This window comes from Apus apus, chromosome 18 (assembly GCF_020740795.1).
Source record: "Apus apus isolate bApuApu2 chromosome 18, bApuApu2.pri.cur, whole genome shotgun sequence".
NCBI classification, from domain to species: domain Eukaryota; kingdom Metazoa; phylum Chordata; class Aves; order Apodiformes; family Apodidae; genus Apus; species Apus apus.
In genome coordinates, this window is record NC_067299.1 from 7,540,224 (window position 1) to 7,554,663 (window position 14,440).

General features: G+C 42.3%; 1 protein-coding gene across 1 annotated transcript in view; it reads right to left on the bottom strand.

Moving 5' to 3' along the window:
* COL26A1 (collagen type XXVI alpha 1 chain) overlaps positions 1-14,440 on the bottom strand; it is a 170,008-nt gene that overhangs the window by 124,280 nt on the left and 31,288 nt on the right. Inside the window, exon 3 of the mRNA XM_051635773.1 lies at positions 12,940-13,043. Coding sequence (XP_051491733.1) covers positions 12,940-13,043 — 104 coding nt within the window. The remainder of the gene's footprint in view (positions 1-12,939; positions 13,044-14,440) is intronic.

Sequence of the window (14,440 nt, forward strand, 5' to 3'; positions counted from 1 at the left end):
CTAGGGTCCTACAGCTGGCTTATAATGAAAATCTTAAGTCATCAGGGCTGTTCTGGCTTCAGTTCTTGTTAAAGACGTTGAACATCAGCCCAGGTCTGGTCAAAAGGTTACACAGCTTTTCAAATCATTCCAGTTTGCAGTGACCAAAGGTTGATTTAGGGTTTGCTGTCAGAGCGTATTCGCATTTACAGTTCTACAAGCTGCCATAAAAAGCCAGGTGAAGATCAGAATTTCTGCTGATTTGAGATATAAACAAGTTACAAAACCATGTGGATTGGAAAAATTATACTCACTCACTCTGGAATCATCACAACTCCAAGGACAAAGGACTGATAAAAAATTAGCTTTTGATACACTTCAAGAAAATGGTCCTCTCTTTCTCCTACCAGCTTTTAATGAGTTTCAGGAGTGAAACTTACTGGTTTTCCTGCTTAAATCAACAAGGACCAACCCTCAACATCTGAACTTGTAGTGAAAACAAATTACAAGGCCAAGGTTTATGTCCAGGTCTAGGAGAGCCATGCTGAGTGTCAAAGGACATTCACTCTAGAAACAGTTGCCACTAGACATTACTAGATGCATCTAAAAAGCTCATTCATGTTCTCCATTAAGTGTATGAAGGATCTTTTTACTTACAGGGTTCTGTAAAGAGCTGATGGTTTTATGATTAGCACCCTAACTACCACTACTAGTAGTGATTCTGCTTCCTTAAGACCAGCACAGGATGAGAACAATACCTTTGTGTACACACTATAAACTAACTTGATCTACTCACAGAGCAAGGAGAATGGTTTATTTTCCTGTGTAGCTAATAAAAAGCTGCTGTCTTGCTGTGAGTGCTAATACTAAGACAAAAGCAGGAATCTTCAAGTTTATGTTATGTTAAACATAAACCAACACCCATCATCTGTATCCCACCCAGACAGTCTAGATGCAAGAGAAATAATTGCTTATTTATGTTTCCACACGGACTAGCAAGTACACAGCAGAGGACAGTGTTCAAGACATCTTTGGCAGATCACATTGGGAGATGTGTTTAGCAGATAATACAACTGGAGAACACTTGAAAAGCCACTGTTTGCTTAATCACTTGAGGATCAGTTTGAAAAGATCAAATAAGCCAAGTTTAGGAATAGCTTGTTCCTCTTGTTTAAGGGGCTGTAATATTTTACAGTGCAAAGCTCTGCAGCAACTGCAAAGCAACTGCAGCATTTGGAGCCATCACTGCACGAGTACTATGAGCCATGTGGATTTAACAGCTCTCACCACCAGTAAAGAAAAACCCTTTATTACTTAAGCCCAGGCCTCTACCATTGAAGCTAAAACAGACTGGCCAACAACAGCAATAGGTGCATATGTGTTGCCTAAATTGGCCACTGGAGAAGAGCTGTTTAACCAAGATACTTCACAGCTTCTGTCAGTATCTCAATGGTATCACAACAGTTTTCTACAGCTCATTCTCTTTCCATGAGAGCAAGATCTGACACCTTCAACAGGAACTTGTAGCATCTGCTCTGGGGAGTCCTATTTGACAGTCACTGGCACCAGGAAGTAGTTTAATTAAAGTCCATCTGCCACAAAGGTTCCTCAAGGTTTTTAAAATTAAGAACCACTGAGTAACTAACATAGGCCCTTGCACTTTCCCCACTGGGTACACACTGAAGATGTCTTTAACCTTACTGCTACAAAAGTAATAATTTACAACCAAATACAACATTGAATTCCGAGTCCTCACTAGGTCTGTTTTCTTCACTTTTATGTTTGTGTAACAAGAAGCTTTTTTTCATCTACAGGAAATGACAAAGACAAAAAGCAGGAATTTCTTCAAACATCTCTTAGTATCTCCACAATTGTAAGGACCAGGACACCATCTAGTCCCATATTTCTATAATCCTTCTGACTTTGTTAGAATTGTTGCCCAAATCCATTTAAGCCACTGCCTTAAGCAATCCTGCACCCCACTCTGTTCATTATTGTAATGCTCTTCTGTTGGATCTGCCTGCAGTAGAGACATCAGCCATCCAAGGCACTGCAAGGCTTAGTGAACAGCAAATAAAAGTCACAAGCATTATTAGTTTTTGCATTAGTCATTTGATGGTATTAACAACCAGAAACCCACAAATGTTACAAGAATTTTCCTGTCAGGAAAGAACACATGGAAGATGTGGTTGCATCTGTAGTATGACCCTGATGTTGCCTTTCTTATATGCTGCACCCATTGCTATGCATCTTGAAACATCTGTGCCTTTCCAGTGACTGATTATCCAGAGACACGCAACAGTGCTCAGTATCTGTAAGAGGCCGGGGACTGAACCCTGAGTTTATTACAGAAAAGAGCTGGAGCAAGCTGCCTGCCAGAAATCCAAACTCTAGCCAACAAGTCCCTCCAGGCTCACTTGGAAAGGTCTTGTAACCTCATTGCTGTATGCCTGCTGGGCTCAAAATGAAATGCAAACTTGCATGTTACTTGTGGATTTGGATGCACAATCCAAGGAGGAGACAAACCAGAAGCCTGAGCAAGAAGCATATGAGTCCAGACTAAAATTTATCAGTCTTTAATGAACTTCATGATAGGGGATTTTCCCAGAGTCATTCCTTAATGTCTTCCCTGCTTTGGTGGTTGAGGGACCTAATACAACCTGTTTAAATGGTGATGTTTCACTCGCTCACACAGTTTGATGAAGTCTTTTAGTAAATGCTGTTTGAAATCAAGCTCACGTTACATAGAATCATAGCTGTTTTCCTCAGGAAGTTCACCAGAAAGTTTTTCCCAGCCTTAATTTATTTAGGAACTGTAAAGTTGCTAAAGACCCATCCAACAAGCATCTTTTCCACTGCAGTGACATCAGGATGTCTTGCCATGCTACACTTGTGCAGGAACTGGTTCAGCATTTCCTGCTCTTTGTAATCACATGCATGTAGTCAGCAGAATGACTCTATACCTATTTTTTGTTTACTTTTTGAAAAACATGAGTTAGGACTTCATGACTAACAATGATGCTATTTTTGAAAAGGCCTGTTTGTGCTGATAGCACTGTCAGTTGCAAGTATAACATACACCTACTAACTGGCTGGTAATCAAAGTGAACTAACCTAGTTATTTAACAGTACATCATCTTCAAATCCCATTAACTATAACAGACACATTCTTTTCCTAATCAACTGCTTTCCTTCACAGATGCAACACTTCCATTGCAGTATTTATGAGATGTGCAACACCAGTTAGGACTTGCTTCTACATTTAGTCAGTGGTAACAAAGCTGAAGTTACCAGCTGGTAAATGCCAAGAGTTGACTTCTGAGAAGCACTGACTCATAGGTGTAGAGCACTCCTACCCATAAACATAGGTACAACTGTAAAGGTTGTGTGTCAGGCAGCCTCATGGATGCATTAGCAGTAAACATTACACCCAGTCAGAGTATTTGTAGCACCAGGCTCCAGGATGGCATTTATTCTAAGTTTAGACCAGAGTTTCATTCTACTATCTTCCAAAACTCCACTCCCTCCCCTGGGATCCTGCTACCTTCAGAGTCTCCTTCCATTCAAAATTTGTCCATTTGCTTATTCCTGCCTCTGTGACTGTCCTTGATCAAATCTCACTTTATGGATTTCTGCCCAACTCTACACTTTCATCAAGATTTGACTGCATTTTCATCCTAGTCTACCTGGTGTTCCCAGTACTCCTCTCTCTCTAACACAAACACATCTGATTAGAGGTCTCTCTCTGTTACTCACACCAACTTTAAAATTAAATAGCATGCTGGCCTGAGAACAGTCCCTGGTACAATTCCATTTGACACCTCCACCAAACTAACACTGTCTGAACCCACGCTATTTACAAAGCAGAATTTGAGTGAATGGTGCATTTTGAATTTTCTCCACGTAATGCACATGCCTGCAGCTTCCCAAGTGGAGCTGCACTAACTTTACTACTTCTATCCTGCCAACTAGCTTACAGAGAAAAGCCATGGTATTGGGCTGACATGCACTGAACATGCTTTTTCCTAGCACTTCTCCACATTAAACTGAAATTCACCTCCACTAGGAATTATTTGGAGAAACACTTTTGGCTCCACTTTCAATAACAAGGAATTTAGTCAGAATAAAGTCTAGAATTCAGCAGCATGGGAATTTGACACCTACCTCTTGCTTTCATTTTGAAGTCTTCTACAAAATATGAAATCACACTCAGACTTCTCTGGCAAATCCACCTCTGTTCCTACTCCCAAGGCTTGCAATCCCAATTCTACCTACATCCTAACGTATTGCTATCCCATTTCCAAATGGCAAACCATCCCAGAATAATGGTAACTGTTGTATTGGGAATTTAGATCCCCAGTAAATCTCTCCTTCTCCCTAAAGAAAGCTTGTGTAGAAGAGGCTTAGCCTGCTCAGGTACTTGCATGAACTTAAGTTCATGCACTTGCATGAATTCGCCACTATGTTGATGTTTTGAGCAGCACAAAACTGGAATTAGTTATCAGAGGAAATACAAGTGTTTTTGCACTAATAGCATTAATTCATTTAATAAAAAAACTACATTAAAAAAAAAAAGACAAGAGTCCCTAAGGTAGAAACAGAAAGATCTCTCTCCATCTGCCTCACCCCAAAGCTTGGCTCCAGTTCAGCTTGCTACCAACTGTCCCACTCCCTGTGTACTTTATGGCCTTTGTCAGCCTTTCCCCTTGGTCTTACAACACATTAGACCTTTCTTACAATTTACACATGCAAACAGCTTGTACTGTCAGCAGCTTTGTTAAAAATTATTTTAAAACTCTTTGCAAAAAGAGTACATTTGCCTGTCCATCTGCTGTCAGTGGAAAGCTGGCAATGAAGTCTCCCATCTTCTGGAATTTCCTTTCCTTTCATGTCTTTAAACCTCAGCAGTATGAGATATTCTTCCATCACTCATACAAAGTGACAACTCATTATTAGAACAGCTCTGCACAGGAATCCGAGAATCATATGGTGCAAAGTATGTTCTTGTCTCTCCTCCAGCATGTGACAAGACAGAAATAGGAGATGGCAGCAGGGCTGTGAACCCAGAGGCACACCTAGAGGTGAAGGCTGTATCTAGGGAGGAAAACCAGGAGTGATCTCCCTCATCTCTCTCCCTTGTCCTCACTGACATTCATGTCTGCACGTGTCTCCACTGCTGCTAGGGCCAGATATCCAGTTCTTCCTCCAGGAACCATCCCATTCAACACTGTTTGACAACAACAGTAAGCCCACACGTTTTGTAACTAAGGCCTCAGAAAGCGTTGAGGACAGAGCTGCAATTTCATGTTATGCTCAAAAATTAAACACAGAACAGCTTGTTAAATGTGCAATAGCCTTGCAAATTCAGTGAAAGAAAGAAGATTGCCACCACTTCCAACTGTAGGCATTTCATATCAAAGGCCTAAGCCTCATTTCCTATTCCTCATAAAATCTAATAAGTTATTGCAGCAAGGAAGCTCAGATACAGCTGCAGCAAGTGGTTTTGATTCTTCTTCCGTTGTTATGTATAATTCACTTGAAAGACATCAAAACAGTGGACACCAATTAGGAACTATTCCTCTTGTTTAGCACTTCCATATGCTACTGATAGTGTGATGTGCACTCCCAAAATTGCCAGCTTCTGTTATAAACACAACCCCACCCTTCCTCCAACATCTCCAACAGGAATTACTGTAGAAGAGAGAAATATAGTGGAGTTTTTCAGGATAATGTTTTTCATTATTTTGGTACTAACTACAGGGTTGACAGCATAACATGTCACATCTTCCTTTTTCCAGAGGACACTACACTGGCAACAGCTGCATGACGTTCTCAGCAGGCTCTGCATCAGTCCAAAGCCCTTATCCTGAACAGAACTTAGGGCTTAGCTAAGTCTTCCAACCTTCTGGCTATTTTCACGTGACTCTTACTAGCAGCAACGATCTGGTCTGTTTACACAGAATTTCTTCCTCAAGGACATCTGTCATCTGTTCTTAATGGACCAGGAACATCAACTCATGCCACAAGTGTTAGAAGGACAGGTGGCAAAAAACTAGCAGCCATCAGATGTTTCCAGCTTTGGATACTGAAAAACAGGATCTAAGTCCTCTCACACAGCTCAACCACCTGCAAAAGTAGCAAATATGCCACATGGGATTTCTCTCTGTCACTAAGCAGATAAAAAGAGCATTAAGAGCCTCCCAGCTTCAGGGCAGAAACAACCCATGCCACCTCTAACAGGCAAAAATTAAGACCTTGCACAATTTCATAGACCATCTATTGTAGTAATTCATCATTTTTGGTCTTTCCAGCAATTCCAGCATCCTGGCTGCTACTCCACTTGTTTTCATAAACTAAATACAGCTGCACAGAAGATGAAACTTCTTTAGGAGGCAGCAACATTAGCAGAGATGTGGAAGAGCTTTACTGTAGCAGCAGGAGCTCAGAAGCTCAAGTCAACTACCCAGGACTTCCTTCTCAGTTCTAACCTTCTCTTGCTGCTCCCTACCACTTCCCAGAAAACATGCCCATCAAGTAGTCATACCAGCACCCAAAAACAGGCAGAAGTTGTTAAAGAAGCCCCACATGCTTGTCTCTGTTTTGACAGCAATTGGCAGAATCCTGCCAGCATGGTGAGAGAAGATCCAGGCAGCCTTGATACACACAGAGCCTCACAGCCTGATCCTGTGTCCGCCCTACCCAAACTAAGGTTATATTCAATCCCAGTTAGAAATAAAACAAATTAGTAGAAAACTATTAATAGGTGGGTCTGTCACTTGTGAATTGAGAAATACACAGCTAAAAGAAACAGAAAGCACCCAATATGTTTGGGAAAGCAAACAAATACCTTATCAAAGTAATTTCATGGGAGCTGAAGAAATTGAGACAAGGTAACTGTACAGCATAGAGCTTTTCTAATTATGTTAAGACAACATCTGCACACATTTAGCACTCCAAATATTTTGACATTAGGTGCCGAATAAAATTATCCCTGTTCAGATTAAAAATGTCAAAAAAAATGAAACTACTCAGATGCTGGAATGCAGTGTCAAAATCTTTGGAAATCTGACAGTGTTGGGTTTTTGTTTTGGTTTTTTTTTTTACTGTATATTGAAAGAGAAGATGAACATCTATAAACTGTTCAAGTAGTCACACAGCACTGATGCCAGAAAGAGCTCTCAGCAGGCAGCAGATTCTTCCAACAGTGACCACACACCTCAGGAACTCCTTCGCAAATTTGATCAAGGGTGACACACACATTGTGCCTCAAGCCAGAGGTTGCTGAATGGACAGCATGGTGATGGGAGTGGGTGACACACCATAGCTTGGGAAACTTGGTGGACTTTCTGCCTTCTACTGAAGAGGAAACCAGAAACTCGAGGAGGAGGAGGTGTAACATATGGAGGAGCACGAGGCACATGCTATGGAAGAAAATACCAAGGTAAATACTATCCTCCACCTGCGTACTACAGGCACACAAACACCGTTACTCAGAAAGCTGCTTTCAGGCATCAGCAATTCCATCTGGGGTGATCAACATGTTTTAATGTTTTTATTAAAAGATTTTTGAAGGTAGGTTTACAGAGTTAGTTACTCCATTTCACTACCTACTTACTATGTGCTTTACTAACTAGATAATTAGGGAATTCAGGTTGCACTTAATAGTCTGTAACATGTATATAATTAATTTATCATGTCTAATAAACATTAAACTTTCAAATAGGAAGGTATTTTTAGAAGGTAGTTACCTATGTGGAACCATGTGTTGGACTTTGAAACAAAGGTCTCAAAAAATAGAACAAAGTTACATTTCACTAAAAGAACTACTGAACCAGTCTCTAGTAAAGAACTACATGTGTGCAAGGATCTGTGCTAGATCCTGACTTGAAAGGAAAGTACCTCCATCTGCAACACACTTGCAGCATAGAACTGCCCTGCTAACTCAAGAGCTCTGAGGATACCACCTCTGGGAGAATGTCACTGTTCAGCTGGAAGCTTTTCTTTGATTGTGACAGGAGTTGGACTCTGCTGAAGTGGGAAAACATCACTGCACTAGGATTTAGCAGCAGAGGAACAGGCAGCACAATGATTCCCTTGACCCCCACTTCTCTGACAATCTCAGTTTCTGAGGGCAAAATGAAAAATCCCGAGTAGCAATAAAGAGCTCTGCTTGCTCTGTGTGATACACAGACTTAACTCCGTTGCTTCCAAATGGTGGCTATAGGGAAGAGGGAGAAACAAGGAGGAACTTAAATACTTGACAAAAGGAAAACACACCATCTCAGCTGCTCAAGAGCACTACCATGATATTGTGGGAAATGTTACTCCATAATCCTCACGTTGTATTTTCCTATCAATTGCCAGTTCTATGATTAATGATTCACAGGGGAACAAACCAATGCAAGAATTTGTGAGGTCTCATCACCACCACTTTGAACACCCTTCCTTCTAGAGCACTTTAGTGGGCTTTCAACCTTCCCAGTCTCTAGTTTTGATGTTCATTTTCATGGCCTCGTCAAATTTTGCATCATAATTGCATTTGCTAGCTTGACATTTTCCTGACAGTATTGTTCTGCATCTCTCCTCCTGAGACGAAGAAACTTGGTGAACTAGCAGTAAAAAAATGAGAGGGTTTTTGCACTCTATCATACCAAGAGAAGAGTCCTCATTTTCTCGTGCTGCTTTGAAAACTGTAAAGACACAACTCTAAGAACTGGAAGATATCAGGGTGGCAAGATGCAAATGATATTTATTAAAAGTAGATAAAAATATTCCAATAACTGAGCTGGGGGAGGGGTGGCAGACGTTCTTAAATTAAACCATTACTTGGACAAGGCTGCTGAAATTTCCTATTCTGCTTGTATTCTTATGGAAATAAAAGTAAGCTTGGAATCACTATGGCATCACTTTAGAGGTTCTGAGGTTACTCTTGGAGCTGCTTCTTGCCCAAACAACTAAGCTGTCTACCATCAATCTACTTCTGGGGTAAATAGGATACTGGCTACTGTCCAAATTCAAGCAATACAAACAAGCAAGAAATAAACCTATGTTAGCTCTGTGAAGTGATATAAGACCTTGCCTAGCTGGAGAGCTCTGTGGCAGCACCGAGCCCCTGAACTTGCTAGGGACACTTTTCCTCTCCCAAGAGATTGCACTTGGCTTTGAACTTTCAGCCATATAGAAAAAAGGCTGAGTTGAAATGTCAGCATCATCTTGGATTCAAATCAATCAGCTTGATGCATGATTGCAATAGCTAAACCACTTCACCTCTGCACTGCTCTTGTCCATATGTTCTTTATATCAGCAGTCAGCAGACTGGGTGGCTCAGTGGATTCATTTCCTGTCCTAAGCTTGGGCTCCAGTTTAAACAAAACACAAAAGTCCTGAAACTGGAAAATAAAAATTAGCATCTACTGACAGTTAAATTCACCAGACTTATTTGCATCAAGTCTCTTTCTCTATCCAAGAAGGCTGCAAGAAACCCTTTGGGAAACCCTGGTACAACTGGTGATTTTTAGCTATCTACTCAACTAGCTGGTCACAGTTCTACAAAAACAAGAAAGGAATTGGAGACCTTTCAAATGTTGACATACCTTTGGGTGAGGGGGAAGCAACAAAGGGAAGGGAGGAGAGCCCCAAACAGTGTCAACTTAAAAAAGGAAACAGATTGGAAGCAGCTATCCCCACCTCAGTAAATTAATAGCCCATTGAGTAGCAAAACCTCCACCCATTTTTAGAGCTGGGTTTCCTGCAGGCAATGCTGCTCTTTATCAACTGCAATGCAAGAGTTAAATTCCCAAGATAATTTAAATCTAAACAATGTGCAGCCTTCAGCATTAATGTAGGTGCCTGCCAGCTGGTGACAGTTAAATGGTTACTTTCTCAAGCTAAACTTATTAGCTAAGGGTCAAGACATTTTTTGTAATACTCAAGTTGCATTTAGTAGCTTGTTCTATCAGTGCACAGTGTGTTTTCTCATTGAAGGTGTATTACAGCAAGCTGGTCTCATCAGGATTCTGTCATACTTTGGTGCTAGACATCCATGCTGGACTGTTTCCTTTGCAAAAGTAAAGCTGATCTGCCATTTGGGAGATAACAAGAAAGTACGTATGTCGGAAATAGCCTTTGAATGATTGCAAGCTCTATGGCTTGGTTTCCCTGGTTCACCCTCCCACCATCCTATCTTCCTCCATAAAATGCTAAAAGAACTGAAACAAATTTTAAAAGGGCAAGGAAGGCCTCATAAAAGGACAGCTCGTAAAAATAATCCATCCTCCAGATAGACTACAGAGGCTCCCCCACAAAGATGCTGTTCCAGAGCAGCACAAAAAGGGAGCAAGGATCAGCCCTGCTCACTGGGGATTAAAGGAGGAACCAATACAAAGGATCTCTCAAGCCTCAAGATGCAAAAAGCACCATCAGTCTGAAGAAGGGACCCCCACAGCCATGCCCATACACACACAACTCCCAAAACTGCTCCATGTGCTTTATCAGTTCATTATCTTCTGACTGAGAGTGTCCTACTCATGCAAGTGCAACCTCACTATTCCAAAGCCCACTGGGAAATTAAACTTTTTTCCTTCAGTGTCTGGAAAGAGGAGACATCTTGAAGAAGCAGCTCAGGGCCGTTAGAGTTGCCATTCTGCTGACAGCAGAGAACAATAGTGACTGTCAGAGAATCAGAGCATTTGCAACACAGCAAGGAGGCAAGTTAAAAATACTGTAGGTCCAATCTGTCTTCAGTAATACCTGCCCTCACCTCAACTTTAAAAGTACCAGCTGTACATACAAGTGAAGTGAAATATTGACATTAAATCTAACTAACAAAAAAAAAAAATAAAGCATTTTGAGGCTCTGCCCTGCTAATTTGCCCTGGCTTCATAATTGCACTGTTTTTGTTTTCTTCCCATTTAGTTTTCCATTTTCTTTTGTTTGCTGTTTCCAGGAAGGAACATCCTACCCTCTCAGAGAAACCACATTTGTAGTAGGAGAGAGTACAGAAAGGAAAATGTACTAAAGGCTCTATATCAGGTTGCTAAAAAGCCCTAAAAATCTCTTTTCAGCCCCTTTTACTTACAATTACAACTGACACCAACATTAATTGTTAACATAAGGAGCAAGTAAATATTTTAATTTTAAAATTGATGCCTCTGGACAGCTTGAGGTGCTGTGCACACCCTTAGTGCCAGTAGAAATTAAGTGGCACACCCCTGCTGTTCTAGAAAGGGGTTTTTATTTCTTTCTTCTTCTTTCAAGAATATGGGACTGTCAGTAGCACCAGATGTTTTAGGGAGGAAAAAAGGTAAAAAGAATCTCACACATGAAAGTGAGAGCTTACTACTGGCTTTCTGCTCACACTCCACAGACCATATCCAAGCCCAGAAGAACAGTTACACCTTGAAAACTGACTGCATAAAATTGTCACCTCATTCCACAGACTTGCTCCTGAGATCACTGCTGACTTTCTCAAACAAGCTTATGTTGGCTTTTTGTTTCCACTGAACTCTGCTGAGACAGATCTGGCACTGTGGGAGGGAGCTGGATGCTCTCCTGTACACCAGCAACACCATGAGGATGTAATTATTCACACCTGTCCAAACCTACAGGCACAAATGGGCTGCATGCATCAGCTTCTCAGGATCCAGTCAGAACCTTGGCCAGGCTGAGCCACAACTACTTTGGACATAGCAGTTCTGCCCCAGTCCTTAGCATCCCTCTCCCCTCCAGTGACAGGTAAAAATCCAACCTGTGCACACAGCAAATTTCTTTCCCAAGTTCACTTCTTTTAGCAGCATGCTAAAATGAAAAGTTCTTTCCTGCACACTGCAATATAGGGTAGCTTGGCCACTTCTTAAGACTTTTGTTGAGCTTCTGGGAAACTATTGTTTCCTCAGCAGCCTGAAGCAAGCTGCTCTCTGCAACCATCATTCTTCGTGACTGTAACAAGACAACTTCCTCAGAGATGTGCCTGCATTGTGTATTAATATCAAGGTACCACAGCACGAAGAACAAGAGGTGCAGCGACAAACAGTCTTAGAGCATTGGACACCCACAATGACCCTTCACCAGCCAGCAGAGGCTGTGTTGCCCTGATGGAAATGAACAGAAAACTGAAGGCTTAGTTTTTCTCCCATTCATAAGCCACAAACACTCATGACACAGATTCAGCAGATGCCTTAGTGCCTCAACCTGAAACGTGATGGGGAAGCAGGACTTGTTTCAAAGCACAAGAAGCAACAGTTACAGCCGAGAACACCAGGAAGGAAAATGCAAAGCATGCCTTTTTGTTCATCATGATGAGACAGGATAAAAAGAAAGACTTTCTTCCAGCTCTGGAAAGAGCCCTGTTTTTTCCTGTGTGAAAGATCAGACACTAAACCCAGACCTCTGCCTTCAGATTCACTGTGCAGCCTGAATGTTGCACCGATAAGTCAGGAGGCAGGTGGTGAGGGGAACGAAAGGTGCCTAATTTAACTCCCAGCTCTCTGGGAACACAGGTATTATTTGTGTCCAGATCTTACATCTTACAGGTATGACCCTTACAAGCAGTCACCCAGGGTCCAGCTTTTAGCAGCTACAGCAATGAATGGGGATGACAGTGGGATGTGATGATAACACATTGACAAGGAGAAAGCACATTATCTGAAGGACCGTGCAATGGGGATGCCAAGCATAAGCACATCTATAAACAGTTCATCCCTATGTACCCACTTTTTCATCTCTTTTCCCCCCTCCTTGTTCAGGCTGCCTTGCAGGCATTCAGTATGGCCTATTTTTCAAGCCCACCTTTTGGAGCTTCTATGTGAGCATTCAGATGGGGAGTGAATACAACAGGTGATTTCTGACCATGTTTGAAAGGCATAGTACAAATTAAGGAACAAAACTCAGCTCAACCTAGCCAGTCCATCCACACACCCCCTTGCTGCTCTGTAAGGACAAGTATGTTACTGATTAACTTACCCTCTTCACAGTTGCTCCCAGTGAAGCCAGGACAGCACCTCCACTCCAGCGTGGTCACAGTTCGGTAGGACATTTTGTACGTGGGCCTGATGAGAGTCCTGTAACTAACACAAACAAGAATTCTGTAGAATGCATTTATCTACTCAAGGGTGGTGTTGCTACTAACTCACAGCACATTCTCCTGCCTGGATATATCCCCAGACTACCCAGCTACCCCAGCTGCAGAAAAAATTACAGAGATGCACAAAATAAGAGAGCAAGGGTTTATCACAGCATGGATCTGATTCAACAACCCTTACTTTTGTCCTTAAACCATCACACTCTTCTGGCTCTTCCCCACACCTCTCCTCAGATAACACTGGTATGCTTTGTGAAGGTCTCATCACTATCAAGTCGTTGCAAGTAGCAGAGATGAAGGCTCTTGTTCCCCTCACTCTATCTCCATGTGGATTTCTCTGATGTCAAACAAAGGCTGTTATTAGCCTTCCTACAATTCTGTACAAGAGCTGCCTGCAGATACAAGCAGACCTGTGCAAGGCACCAGTGTAAAGTCAATGCAAAAACTGACATTTATGTAAACGTTTTCTTTTAAAGCAGCAGCCCTTCAAAGCTGGCATATCAGAGTTTCCCCAGTATACAGCCAGACACATCACAAAGCTAAAAGCAAACACAGAAGTTGTACTCTACAAGCTCTCCTCGAAATTCCTACCCTTATTTAACAGCCAAAGGTATTTGGCATGCACAGGGAGAAGCTGAAGCTTTGGGATTACAGTGTTGCAGGCTGCAGCTTTATACTTCTCTCTCAAGGCCAGACAGAAATCAGCCTGGAGCACCCGAGTCTCCTCCAGGGAAAAAGCTTCCTCCGGCAGTGCCGAGAGCCGCCAGGAGACGGAGCTCGGCCGGCAGCATTGCCCCGGGCTCCACCGGGCACAAGGCCAAAACGGAGCTAGAAATCACAGAGAATCTAATCCAAAATCCCTCCAAGAGGCAGCAGGCACAGGTGTACATCCAGAGGGCACTGCAGTGACATTGGTACAGTCACTCTGAAGAGCAGTAGCAAAGGCTTGCCAGGAGAGGCTGCCCATGTATGTCTTAGAAAGAAGGCAGCAGCTCAGTCTTTGGGAAACCAATTTCTCAGTAAGCTGTTGCTAATTATTTATGCCAGCTGCCAAACACAGGAACAGTCTTCTCCTATAGCCACCAGAGAGGATGGCCACACAAGCTTCCTCCTGAGCGTGCAGCCACCTGCACTTGGAATGGCATGGCACAGCAATGGAGAGCAGTAAGAGCAGTGCTGTCTCCTGAGAACATTCTGTCCTCACCCTCTGAGCTGCCAAAAAGCACCCCAGTTACTGCTGATACTGACAGCTGAGAACCAGGCACTTGTCTAATACAGGCTGGACAGAGCCAGATCATCCCACCTGGTTCTGTGCTTCTGCATCCAATGGGATTCAGGAGTTTGCAGTTACAGGTGAATTTGAAGACCTGACACAACATTGAT